Source organism: Macaca thibetana, chromosome 1 (genome assembly GCF_024542745.1).
Source record: "Macaca thibetana thibetana isolate TM-01 chromosome 1, ASM2454274v1, whole genome shotgun sequence".
NCBI classification, from domain to species: Eukaryota; Metazoa; Chordata; class Mammalia; order Primates; family Cercopithecidae; genus Macaca; species Macaca thibetana.
The window spans coordinates 214,660,822-214,674,894 of NC_065578.1; the positions used below are offsets into that span (position 1 = coordinate 214,660,822).

At 37.9% G+C, this 14,073-nt stretch overlaps 1 protein-coding gene across 10 annotated transcripts in view; it reads left to right on the forward strand.

Annotated features, from left to right (window-relative positions):
- Positions 1-14,073, forward strand: part of SDCCAG8 (SHH signaling and ciliogenesis regulator SDCCAG8) — a 248,663-nt gene that overhangs the window by 22,344 nt on the left and 212,246 nt on the right. For all 10 annotated transcript variants that reach the window (XR_007721686.1, XR_007721687.1, XM_050771396.1 and 7 more), the window contains exons 5-6: positions 4,960-5,085; positions 12,213-12,341. Coding sequence is in view for 8 of the 10 variants with exons in the window: in XM_050771396.1 (XP_050627353.1) it covers positions 4,960-5,085; positions 12,213-12,341 (255 nt within the window). In the remaining 2 variants the exon portion in view is untranslated. The remainder of the gene's footprint in view (positions 1-4,959; positions 5,086-12,212; positions 12,342-14,073) is intronic.

Here is a 14,073-nt window from a genome sequence, read left to right on the forward strand (position 1 = left end):
TTTTTTTTTTTTTTTTTTGGTTAGAGATGGGGTCTCACTATATTGCTCAGGCTGGTCTTGAACTCCTGGGCTCAAGGGATCCTCCAACCTCAGCCTCCCAAGTAATGGGATTACAGATGTGAGCCACCTTGCCCGGCTATTATAGGCTTCTTGTAGACAACATATAGTTTGTTGTTCTTCTTTTTTTAACCACTCTGACAGTCTCTATCTTTTACTTGGTATATTCAGACCATTATATTTAAAGATATTATTGTTATGATTGGATCAATGTATAACATATTTGTTACTATTATTTTCATTGTCTTTATTTTTTGTTTCTTTAAAAAATTTTCACACTTTTTCTGTCTTCTCTGGCTTTTTTTATTTTTTTAAAGAGATAGAGCCTTGCCCTGTTACCTAGGCAATGATGTAACCAAAGCTCACTATAGCCTAGAACTCTTGGGCTCAAGCAGTCCTCCCACCTCCTCCCTGCTGAGTAGCTTGGACTACAGACTTGCGCCACTCTGGCTGGCTAATTTTTATGTTTTTTGCAGAGATGGAGTCTCACTATGTTGCCCAGGCTGGTGTCAAACTCCTGGCCTCAAGTGATCTTCCCACCTCAGCCTTCCAAAGTGCTGCACTTACCAGGTGTGAGCCACTGCACCTGTCCCTTCTGTAACTTTGATTGAGCATTTTATATGATTGCATATTATTTTTTATATTTGGAGACAGAGTCTCTCTCAGTTGCCCAGACTGCAGTGCAGTGACACCATCTTGGCCCACTGCAACCTCTGCCTCTTGGGTTCAATCAATTCTTGTGCCTCAGCCTTCCTAGTAGCTAGGACTACAGGCGTGAGCCACCACAACCAGCTAATTTTTGCATGATTGCATTTTTCTCCTGTCTTAACATATCAGTTGATCAACTGTACTTCTTCGTCTTTTTTTTTCTTTACTGGTTGCCTTAGAGTTTGCAGTAAATATTTATAACTAACTTTACTTTCAAGTAACCCTGTGCCACTTCTTGAATAGTACAAATTTCTTATGACAGAATTCCCAAGCCCTCTCTCATCCTTTATAATATTTCTGTCATTAATTTCAGTTATCTATAAACTACAATTACTACAAACACTATTGCAATTATGATGTTGAACACAAAGTGTCATCTGTCAAATAAATTAATAAGAAAATATTTTCTATCCACTTACTCCTATTTTAATACTCTTTTTTTCTTTATGTAGATGGCAGTTTCTCACCTTATCATCTTTTCTCCTTTCTGAAGAACTTTTTTAACGTTTCTTGCGAGGCATATATGCTAGCAATAAATTCCATCAATTCTTGTTGGTCTAAGAAAATATTTTTCTTTCTCTTTTGAAAGTTAATCTTGCTGAATCCAGAATTCTAGGTTGGTGTGTTTTTTTTTTTTTTAAACACTTTAAATATTAGATTCATTTTATTCTCTTCCTGTTTGCATGGCTTCTGAAAAGTATTCCCAGGTAATTCTTATCCTTCCTTCTTTATAGGTAAGGTTTTTGTTTTTTTGTTTGTTTGATTTTTGTTTTATTATTATTATTATTTGAGACTGAGTCTCGCTCTGTCACACAGGCTGGAGTATAGTGGCGAGGTCTTGGCTCGCTGCAATCTCGGCCTCCCGAGTTCAAGCAATTCTCATGCCTCAGCCTCCTGAATAGCTGGGATTACAGGTGCCCACCACCATGCCTGGCTAATTTTTGTATTTTTAGTAGAGACAGGGTTTCACCATGTTAGGCAGGCTGGTCTTGAACTCCTGACGCTCATGTGATCTGCCTGCCTCGGCCTCCCAAGGCATACATTCCCTGTATGCTGGGAACACAGGCATGAACCACCGCGCCCAGCCTGATTTTGGGGTTTTGTTTGTTTGTTTGTTTACTTTGGCTTATTTTAAGATTTTTCTCTTTGTCTTTGATTTTCTGCAGTATGAATATGATATTCTTCAGTGTATTTTGTGGTGGTATTTATCCTGCTTGGTGTTCTGTGAGCTTCCTAGATCTGTGGTTTGGTGCCTGTCATTAATTCAGGAAATTTTTCAGTCATTATTGACTGAAATATTTCTTCTTTTCCTTTTTTGTGTTCCTGTGGTATGTATGTATTTATTACACCATTTGTAATTGTACTGTAGTTCTCGTATAATTTTTCTGTCTTCAGTTTTTTTCCTTATTGCATTTCTTTTTTGGAAATTCTTATTCACAATTCTTAAAGTTTACTAATGCATTCCTCAGCTACGTCCAATCTACTGATGAGCCTTTCAAAGGCATTCTTCATGTCTGTTAATAGTTTTTTTATTTTGAGCATTTTCTTTTCATCTTTTTCATAGAGTTTCCACTCTCCACTTATATTACTCTGCTGTTCTTGCATATAGTCTATTTTCTCTATTAGAGACCTTAGCATAGTAACCATAATTATTTTATTTATTTATTTATTTATTTATTTAGAGACAGAGTCGTACTCTGTCACCCAGGCTCAAGTGCAGTGGCGTGATCTCGGCTCACTGCAACCTCTGCCTCCTGGGTTCAAGCGATTCTCCTGCCTCAGCCTCCCAAGTAGCTGGGATTACATGCATGCACCGCCACCCCTGGCGAATTTTTTTTGCATTGTTAGTAGAGGTGGGGTTTCACTATGATGGTCAGGCTGGTCTTGAACACCTTGGTCAGGTGATCCTCCCACCTTGGCCTCCTAAAGTGCTTGGGATTACAGGCGTGAGCCACCATGCCTGGCCTTAATTGTAATTATTTTAAATTCCTGGTCTGATAATTTTAACATCTCTGCTTTATCTGAGACTGTTTCTGATGCTTGTTAAATCCTTTCAAACTGTGTTTCAGTCTTTTAGCATGTCTTGTAATTGTTTGATGAATGCTGGCCATGACATATTTGGTAAAAGGAACTGAGATAAGTAGGCCTTTAGCATGAGCTTTTATGTTTATCTGGCTAGAAGCTAGGCTGTGTTTGCTGTCACTATACATGTCAGAGGCTGAAATTTCCTTCCATGTCCTGGTCTTGCCTCTTCTGTTGTCTCTTCATTACCCTAGTGAATTCTTCCTAAATATAGTCTGAGATATGCAGTTCTTTCTGTTGAATTTCTCTGTTAGTATACAGGAGCCCTAGTGATGTGGTCGTTAGATGTGGGAGTAGAGGGAAGCGTTCAATAGGCCTATGACTAGATCTGAGTCTTTTAATAAGCCTTTGCCTTGAGCTGTGACATTCACAAGTGCTTCTCAGTCTCCCCTGCCCTTTAAGGTAGACGGGAAGGCTAGAGGAAGCTGGAGGCCCCTTCTCCCACACTGAATGCAAGAGGGGGCTGGAGCTGGATTTCTTTATTTAGGCCAGTTAGGTGACGGCAGCCCCCCAGGTCAGTTCGGCTCCGGTAAAGTCGTTTCCCTCGAGTCAGGCCTGTGACAAGGAACACAACGTGCTGAGCATATTTCAAACTGGCTGCTTTTCTTCTTTCTTTAGGTTGCATAAGGGGATTTTTCTCTAGTTTTTACTGTGAAAATCTGGCACTGTCCTGGAGATAAAACTGGGGAAGCAGGGCAGTCCTCCTATGACTGGGTCTTCCTGGAATTTATTTATTTATTTATTTTGAGACGGAGTCTTGCTCTGTCACCCAGGCTGGAGGGCAGTGGTGTGATCTCGGCTCGCTGAAACCTCGACCTCCCAGGATCAAGCCATTCTCCTGCCTCAGCCTCCAAGTGGCTGGGACTACAGGCGCCGCCACCACACCCGGCTAGTTTTTGTATTTTTAGTAGAGATGGGGTTTCACCATATTGGCCAGGCTGGTCTTGAACCCCTGACCTTGTACTCCGCCCACCTTGGCCTCCGAAAGTGCTGGGATTACAGCCCTAAGCCACTGCGCCCAGCCCGGAATTTTTAACTCTCAAACTTGTTGACACTGAGCTTCCAGCAAGTCATCAATTACAGTTTAGATTTTCTACCTCCTCCAGAGGTTTCTGATTTCCTCCTGTAAATTCTGTGTCTCAGCGACCACTCGTCTCGTCAATTTTGGGGCAGCAGTTTTCCCTGTGACTTCAATTATCTGATGAATCTAAGAAGAGTTGTTGATTTCCAGTTTGTTCAACGTTTTTCCTGTTGTGAAGATGGGAGTGAGCTGTTCCAAGCTCATTACATTCCAGACTGAAAAATGAAAGTCCACAATATTTTTTTAATTTCAGCTTTTAGTATAGCTTTGGGTTTAAAAATAATAATAATTGAGGGGAATTTTCACATGTTGTACAATAGCTTGTGATTACACTAGTAATGAATATTAGGTTACGTATTATATGATTGATATATTGATGTTATTGAGTTGTTTTTCCAGCGACTGAGGTCCACTCAATAGCTATTCTAATTATTGTTGACCTGTAATTTCTTATGTTACATCCTGTAATTTTAATTGTTATTGATTTGTTAATTCTTTACATTACATCCTGTGAGGCCAAGGAGATACTCTTTCAGAATTCTCCATGAAATGTTTTACTATAATTCTCTCCTATCTGGCTACCATTTCATAGGTAATCATCACGCCTGTCTATGCCTTTCTGTCTCAGAGCCTCCCTCTATTTAATCTTCCATCAGTTTTTAACAAGTTGATGGTATTTGATCATTAGTCATAATATGTCTTAACTCATTTTTCAGAGTCTACTTCTTTAAAATCTCTTGGATAACTCTTTTAATTAAGACTTTTCTTTGAGCCTTGATTCCTTGGAGAAAAGGAAATTGTCAGAAACGACACACTTTTGTGATATGCCACCAGCAGGCCCATTACTATATACCTTAGCCTTCTCTTTGGTATCTAGCTAATATTTAGGTTGCCTTGTTTGTCTAAATATAATTATATTTCAGGAAAAGGAGAACATAAGTCTTCCATACTTTATATCATGCTGGTCCTCTAATCAACAAATAAAAACACTGCTTAATAATGCTTAATGTATTTGATGTTGCTTATTATAGGAGGAACTCTCTGGATTGAAAAATAAAATACAAGCAGCTGTGCTTGAAAATGAAAGCCTCCAGCAAGAGCTGAAATCTCAAAGACAGGAGGAGACACTAAGGGAACAAACACTTCTGGATGCATCTGTGAGCATTCTTTTAAAAAATCATACATTTTATTTAGTGTGAATATTCCCTTCTGCCCTCTCTCCCCGCCTTCTTAGCTGCTTAGTTTTTCTCCTTGAAGTGTGGCCAAAGTACTATGTTAGTATTTGTTTGAGACCTCAAATACCAGATTTCACTGTGGTAGAATGAATTCTCAAGTGAAATGATCTTGTAATATTTGCTATGGTTTCCTGAGCGTACCATTTCTGCCTTACCATATGGAAAGAGCAGGTCTGAAAGCAGGAAATGTGTTATACAGGAAGGACTTTGCTGAGTCTAGAAACCATTCAGAACCTTAGCTTAGATTTGTGCTGGATTTCTCTAAATTGTCCTTGATATCTGAAATCTGAGAAGTCTAATTAGCAGCATGATATAGCAGAAAGAACATTGGCCTTAGGGTCCAAGAATCAAAATGTTAGTCTTCCCATTGTCCCTAAGAAGGCTGGTGTTTAGCAAGTAATTTTAGAAGGCTTTACATAGCTTAATCCCGTATGTCCTTTATTTCTTTATTGTTATTTTGAGAAGATTAACATATACCAGGAGTTTTCAATGCAAATTCCTGGACTCCAGGCCCTGTGAGTCTGATTCACTTGGTCTGGTTGGCCCCTGGGAATCTAAACTTTTATCAAGTTGCCTAAGTGATTCTAATGTCAGTGGCCCAGAGTTTGAAGAATGTTGGGTCAGATTATCCCTATAATTCTGTGACAGAGAATTATTGTGGTGACTTTTAAATAGTGCTTAAACCACTTTCTTATGACTTATCAGAGTACTTTTGTCTTAAACTTTTTAAAACTGTTTTTCTGTAAGATATAGTCACAGCTGCTTCTGCTTTTTGAGACAAATGCAACTTTCCATGCGGAAGTTTTCATGCTTGCCTATTCCAGCTTCACTTTGCAGTTTACTTTGGTGGTTTTGACTTTGTCGTCATTAGTAAATCAGCTGTTAAGAAAACATGAAAGTCTTGATGTTTGACTGAGATATCCTCTAATTTTCGTTTTTGAAGTCTTTTTTTTTTTTTTTTTAACCTGAATTGATAGCTTGTTTTTAATCCTGGAGTTGTATATGTTAGAGTCTGCTATTGAGAAGTATAGGAGTGTATTAACTCTGATAAATGAAGTGGGCTAATTAGTATTTCAGTTTAATTTTCTGCAGTTGCATTTAAGTTTGTGATCAATTCTCTTCTCCTCACTATATAACTTTTTCCTGAAGATTTATATAATTATTAATGGTAAAAATTCCATCTTAGTTGCTTATTATTTTAATGTCAATTTGAAGAAGATATCACCATATATGAAATACTTAGAAGTAGCTTATTTTAAAAATATTCATTTGCTTTTCTTCCAAATATGTAGTCACTTAGCAAGCAGTGATTCAATTATTCATAGTCTTCAGTATTTATATAACGGCCAAGAAGTGGAAGAAAGGGAAGTGAAGTGAGAAAGGAAATTAGGCAGACGAGTGAATCAGAGGGCAAGAGAAATGAGTAATGCAAAAGGGGAAGGAAATGATGGTAAGAGCACACATGCCTTGCTGCATGAGCAAAGAAAATGTGCTAAACAAAACTACAGTCAGAATCATAGGAAGGATAAGGTTTTAGAGAGATTTTGTTGTTTTTTTAAACATTCATGTGAGCTAAATGTAATGCAGATATTGAAATGATTACTGCAGATATGCCAGATGACCTTGATATCTATTTTAATGTTAGTCTCCTGTTATTTGTTGTTGTCGAATTGTTACCCCCACATTTTACCTGTGTAAGTGAATTGAAACATTTCAAGGCCAGATACAGCGTCTTATGCATGCAATTTCAGCAGTTTGGAAGGATGATCATGGGAGTGGATGGATCACTTGAGCCCAAGAGTTCCAGACCAGCCTGGGCAACATAGTGAGATTCCATCTCTCCAAAAAATAAAAAAAATAAAAAAAATTGCCAAGCATGCTGGTGCACACCTGTGGTCCCAGCTACTTTGGAGACTGAGGTCAAAGGATCCCAGGAGGTCAAGGCTGCAGTGAGCCCTGATCACGCCACTGCACCCCAGCCTTGGCAACAGTGAGTGAGACCTTGCCTCAATAAAAACAAGATGAACAAAAAACAAGACATTTCAGCAACACGTGCATTGTGCTGTGGCAGAAGTTATAACATGAATAAAAGTGTTTAGGATATCTTAAATATAAAAAAAGTCAAGAAATACCTTCTTTTGGGGGGATGGGGTTTTTGTAATGAGTCAATTAAAATATTGATGCTAAATCTTCCCTTGCTGTATTGAAATTTGCTGATTTCACCATAGATTTTCAGTGTTTCATAATGCCTTTTAAAAAAGATAATTGAAACATTTATATGGTTTATTAGTCAGGGTTCTCTCAAAGGACAGAACTAATAGGATAGATATGTATAAAGGGGAGTTTACTAAGTAGTATTAACTCACATAATCACAAAGTCCCACAATAGGCCGTCTGCAAGCTGAGGAGCAAGGGAAGCCAGTCCGAGTCTCAAAGCTGAAGAACCTGGAGTCTGATGTACAAGGACAGGAAGCATCCAGCACGGGAGAAAGATGTAGGCTGGGAGGCTAAGCCAGTCTAGCCTTTTCACGTTTTTCTGCCTGCTTTGTATTTGCTGGCAGCTGATTAGATGGTGCTCACCCAGATTAAGGGTGGGTCTGCCATCCCCAGCCCACTGACTCAAATGTTAATCTCCTTTGGCAGCACCCTCACAGACATACCCAGGATCTATCCTTTGCATCCTTCAATCCAATTAAGTTGACAGTCAGTATTAACCATCACATACAGTAATAACTAACGTTTATTGATGACTACATGGTTATAATGTGCCAGGCACTGCATCAAACACTTTATTTACATTATATTACTTCAGATTTGCGATAGCCACACAAGGCGGGTGTTATTGTCTCTGTTTTCAGAGGCGTAAATTAAGGTACACAACTGTTAAGTAACCTAAGTAATTGGCCTGATGTCACAGAGCTAGATAATGGCAAAGCAGGGACTCAAACCCAGGACTATCTAAATCTCTAAATACACCCAGTAGAACCTTAAATTATACGGCTTTTCTGCGTAAATTAGGAAGAGCTCGTCGACAGTGAACCAAACCATCTTTGTTTGCAGAGGATAGAAGTTTCCCTGGCAGAAAAGAGAAGAACCTCCTTTTTATTGTCTCCTGCTTGTAGCCCTGGACCTGGATGGTAGCCTGCAAGACTTTCAACTTTTGGTCTAGTTTTTGACCTAGAAGTTAAAGAAGCAAGCCATTCAAAGTATATTTCATTGCTGTCCTGATTTTTCATCACTTTCCCTTCTCATAAAATATTTCCTCATGGAAAGCTTTTCTCTAGAGTTCACAAAATCACAATAATACAAAAACAAGTTATTTATTCGACATTTTGTCATGTGTCCTCCTTTAAAGATCTAGGATTTTTTTTTTTAAGGAGAAAATTTCTGGGCCAATTTTTTTTCATGTTTGTTTTCATCCCCTCTCTTACCACCACCCCCCACCCCGTCCAGTTAAGAAATCAAAGGTCTTGAATGATCTTCAGGGATTTAACGTACTTAGATTTAAAAAAAAAATCTTGGTTAAGTAGCATTCAAGTTTTTTAAAGCTATGTGTGAAAGAACAAAATATCCATTAGACTAGCACTTCTTTCCAAAGAATGATAATATTTTATATCGTAAGTCAGCAATGTGTGGTCTCCATGCTTCCTCCAGTTTCTCCATAGAACATTAGTACCACCCTCCTTCACTGATCTCAAAAACAACTTTAAATGCAATAATATCTTAGGGGATTTGGCCCTGCCTGGAGAATCAAGTGCAGACTCATTCCATGGTGTGGTATACTCTCAAGTCCCTTACTTGATTCTGTAGCTTCATCTTCTGACATTCATCACCTTATATTTTGACCTCTAGTAATGTTGAATTGTCTAAGACCTCCCTGCAGGCACCATGCTATTCCATACCCCTGTGACATTTGTCGTGAGGTTCTCTCTTCTTAGAATGCCCTTTCCATCTAGCTTACCCTTACTCATCCTTCAACGTATCACACCAGTGTCAATTTTTTTCTAGAAAACCTTCCTTGGATTGCTCGGTGCCCTTAGTATCCCTCCTGTGTTTTGGCAGAGGCCCCTTTAGCCTAGCACTCACATTATTATATTGAAAGGACCTGCCTAGCTGTGTGTCTCCCTTATTAAACTGTAAACTCCTTGGAGCTAAGATTGATGTTGCTCATTTTTGTCCTCCAAGCTCTTAGCACAGTGTCTGAACACCGTAGGTGTTACACAAATGTTTGCACTAAACTGAACTTCCAGAAGAATATGAAATAGAATTCAGAGTACTACTTTAGGTGAATGTAGTTTACCACATTCTAGCATGATGTGACACTGCAGTATAGTTCAGTGTTTGGGGACCTGTCCTCTCTTGTGACTACTACCATATCCTTTGGCCCTTAGCAAGTGTTCAATAATTATTTGTTGGATTAAATTAATATAAGTATTTTAATCCTTCTTGTGCACATGAATTCCCCAGATTGTTGGGCTGCTTACTACATTGAATGTTGAGAGGGTGACAGAGGTTGCAACTAACAAAGGGTACACTAAATTCAACTCAGGCATGTTTGGTTTGTTTGATAAATTTTGAGCCAGTATTTAATAATGTTTCATATGAAGGACCAGGTATCTGGTAATATGAATTTTCACTCCCACATGGTGATGATTGACTGGAATTGAGTAGCGACTGCTTCCTTGGGATAGTATACCTTTCTGTGGTTTGTCACAGTGCCTACTCTTCTTCCTTTTTGAATCCCTGGCATGCAGGCTGCATGTCAACTCTGTTTATCACTGCACATGCACTGTTTCTTTTTACTAAAGATAAATATTTATCTTTCGGAAAGGCAGAAGATCAGAATAATATAGGACATTGAAGGGAAAAAAACTGTTCCTTTTTCTCATAACGCTTCTGACACCAAATGTTTGGGACTGTTGTCTCCTACACCTGGCCATTCTCCATTTCTCTGTCGATACCAACTAGGTGTCCAGTGATTCAATTCAATTCTGACACTCACTACACAGTTAGTATCAGACCCACAGGTAAAGGGCTCAGTCCCACATGACTACCTGCTACTTTAGATACCAACTGCAAATAGTAGGTCTGTTGGTCATCCACAATTCTGTCTGATTTGTTTGTAAATTGGGGGTTCCTACAATAATTTGTGATAATTTTCTATAATGGCTCGCAAAATTCAGGGAAACACTCTACTTGCTATTACTGTTTTATTATTATATAAAGGATATAAATGAACAGCCAATTGAAGAGGCACAGGTCCAGGCTGGTGCCAGGTAGAAGAGCTTCTGTCTGTGGAGTTTGGGTACACCACCCTCTTGGCATGTGGATGCATTCACCAGTGCAGAAATTCTCTGAACTTCATCATATAAGATTTTTATGGAGGTTTTATTACATAGGCATGATTGGTTAAATCACTGGCTGTTGGTGATTAAGTCAATCTCCAGTCCTTTCCCCGCTTGAGGTGGGAGAGTGGGGCCACAAGTTCTAATCTTCTAATCATGGACTCCAGCCACCAGTCATCTTAATAGCATACCAAAAGATACTCTTATCACCATGGAGATCCTGAGGTGTAGAAGCATATGCTTTTTCTCTAGATAAGAATCGGTATTCACAACCATATACAACGAAGAGTCACACTTCCAAGAAGAAAGCCAATGTCCCACTTCAGCATCAAATCTAAGACACTGCATTTCGCTTTCTCTGTACCAATGTCATAATTTGTTTGTTAATCTCTTGGTTTTATTTCAAAAACGAAACTATATTTAGAGAGGAAACAAATTCTACCAGCTGCTGTTGGATGCAAAAGATCTTTTTCTTTCTTGAATGGTTTATATTTGGACAGAGAAAGGTACATATTTGAACCATATGTGAATTCAATGTAATGTATTAGCTTTGATTGTGCCAGAGTTCCTAGAGGGCTCCAGAAATCAAAGGATGTGGCTGGTCACCCTAATTTTGGAGACTTGAATGCCTTTGTTCATAGTAGGAATCCAGAACAGAACGTAGCAACTTCTGTTCCTCATGATTTCATATACTCCGTCCATAATCATCTGTCCTAATTCCAGATGCTAGTTTGCTTTACCCTATGGTAGCAAAATCAGTCAGTTTTCATTTTCTCAGGAAGAGAGGAGACTACTGGCAGGAGGAAGTGGAAGGCAGAGTAGAATGATAAACCCATGTGTGTGAAACATGGCTGCTTAGCCCAGTACTAGCAATCACAATCATTTTGCTCTCTCTCTTCCATGTCTATTAAGTGAGAGTTTGGCTTGGTTGATTTCTAAGATCTTTTCTATGTCTGACAGGGAGTAATCTTATCAAATTATTGAATTAGGCCTATGGTTGTGAATACTCTTTCAGCTGGCATTTTATACCCTAATGTTAGATACTCAGTTTTTATTGGGGAGCATGAATTTGGGTTATGAGGCAAATAAATAGTTGCTCTTAATGCCTGGAAACAGATTGAAATGCAGTGTTATAGATCTTACAACATTTTCCTACAGAGGTTAAAAATATTCAGAGATTCCTGGATTTTAGTCACATGAAGTTTTGTGCTTATGCCTTTTTCTCAATTTTGCACATATAATCCAAAGAATAAATGAATGACTCTAAATTAATGACTCTAGAAGGTTTCTAGACATAGTACCTTATTGGATCTTGATGTTAACCCTATGATGCACATTAGGCTGAAAAAACTAAGCTAAAGTAGAGAGTTTTGTGATTTTCCAACATCAGTTAACTAGTGATCAGCAGCGTAGGGTCTTAAATCCATGTTTTTTGTCTCTAAATGTCATGTCTTTTGATTTAAGATTTTTGGCCATATAGATTATGAAAAAGAAATGTTAAATTAAACAGTGGAACCACTCTATTTCTTATTTATAGTTTGAGAAAGATTGACTCTCCTGGAATTTAATTCTCAATGTCTAAATTTAAGATCAAGATTTCTAATAACGTTTTATTTAAAAAAAAGAATCGGTATTCTATTGGTAAAGTATGCATGTTTATTTAAAGTTGAATTCAGTTGCAATTACTGGCACATTTTGTTTTAGGGAAACGTGCAGAATTCTTGGATTACAACAGGTGAAGATTCTGGGGTGGGTGAAACTGCCAAAAGACCATTTTCCCATGACAATGCAGATATTGGCAAAGCTGCATCTGCTGGTGAGCAGCTAGAACTGGTGAGTATTTGGGTGCTTTTCTCTTATACATCTTTTTTCTTTTTCTCTTTTGTACTTTTTTTTATTCTGGTAAAATATATATAACAAAATTTACTATTTGGTTATTTTTTATTTGGTTAAATTTACTAATGGTTATCATTTTAAGTGTACAGTTTATCTGTAATAACTACGTTCATAATGTTAATCTTAACGTTATCTGTTTTCAGAAGTTTTTGATAATCTCAAACAAAAACTCTGTACCTATTAAATAATATCTCCATTCCCCTCCCTGCCAACCCCTGGTAACCTCTATTCAACTTTCTGTCTTTTTAAATTTGCCTATTTCAGATATCTGATATAAGTGGAATTAAACAATACTTGTCTCTTTGTGTCTGGCTTATTTCCCTTAGCATAATATTTTCAAGGTTCTTTTTGTTGTAGCATGTGTCAAAATTTCTTTTCAAGACTGAATAATATTCCATTGTATGTGTATTACCAAACTTTATCCATTCATCTATTGACTGACTTTGGGGTTGTTTCTTTTGACTGTTAGGAATATTTCTTCTGTGAACATTGGCATACAAGTATCTGTTTGAGACCCTGTTTCAATTATTTTAAGGATATACCCAGAAATAGACTTGTTGGATCAAATGGTTATTCTTCATTCTTTTTTCTTTCTGCTCCTCAGACTTGATCATTTTAATTGTCATTTCTTAAAGTTCACCAATTCTTTTTTCTGCCTACTCAAATTTGCTCTTTAACACCTTTAGTAGATTTTTTGTTTCAGTTGTTATACTTCTTAGCTCCACAATTTCTGTTTGGTTTCTTTTTATAATGTGTTTTCCTGATTTTCTTTAGTTGTTTGTCCATGTTTGTCTCTTGGCTTTTTGAGTGTATTTAAGACAGTCATTTAAAAGTCTTTCCCAGTAAGTCTGATGTCTGTGGTTTCTCAAGCATAGTTTCTGTCAGCTTATTCCATTCCTTTGAGTGAGCATGTTTTCCTGTTTCCTTGTATTCCTCGTTATTTTGTTGTTGAAAATTGAGCATTTCACTATCATGTGATTACTCTGGAAATCTTTAACTCCTTCTTTCCTAGGATTTGCTGTCTTATTTTACTATTGAAGGCTGTAGTAGTCCTTTTGTGTTGAGACTTTTTCAAACTATTTTTGCGAAGACTATTCCATGTCATGTGTGATTATTGAAGTCTGCGTTCTATTAGCTCATGTTCAGCTAATGTTTGACAGGGATTTCCTTGAATTCCCAGAGCTGAAAACAAATACCCCCCACTCCCCTCCAAAGGTGGAGGCGAGGTGGGGAGAGAGAGAGAGAACAGCCCACCTCTCCCAGTGTTTTCAGATTGGCTCTGTGCTGGGACATTCTTTTCCCATTTAACCAGGCTTGCTCTGAGCCTAGGGATCAGCCATAGGTGAAAGCTTACGGTCTTCTCAGAATGTTTCTGAGTGTGTATCTTTCCTAGGCATACTGTGACTTTGTAAATTCCCCTGTACACACAGCTGCTTTTGAATGTCCTAATTTCCCAAGGTGTCAAAAACAATTCTATTTTAAGACCAAATAATACTTTTCAATCCTTTGATGTATTTAACAGAACTTTATTCTTCTTTTGGTAACCTGAAGTTTTCTTTGCATTAAATGTGACATGTCAGAGTTGATCAACAATGATGAAAGTGTGAGATTAGCACTGTAAATGGAATGTTCCAGAGGAAGATACAGTGAATCATAGTTCAGGTTCTCG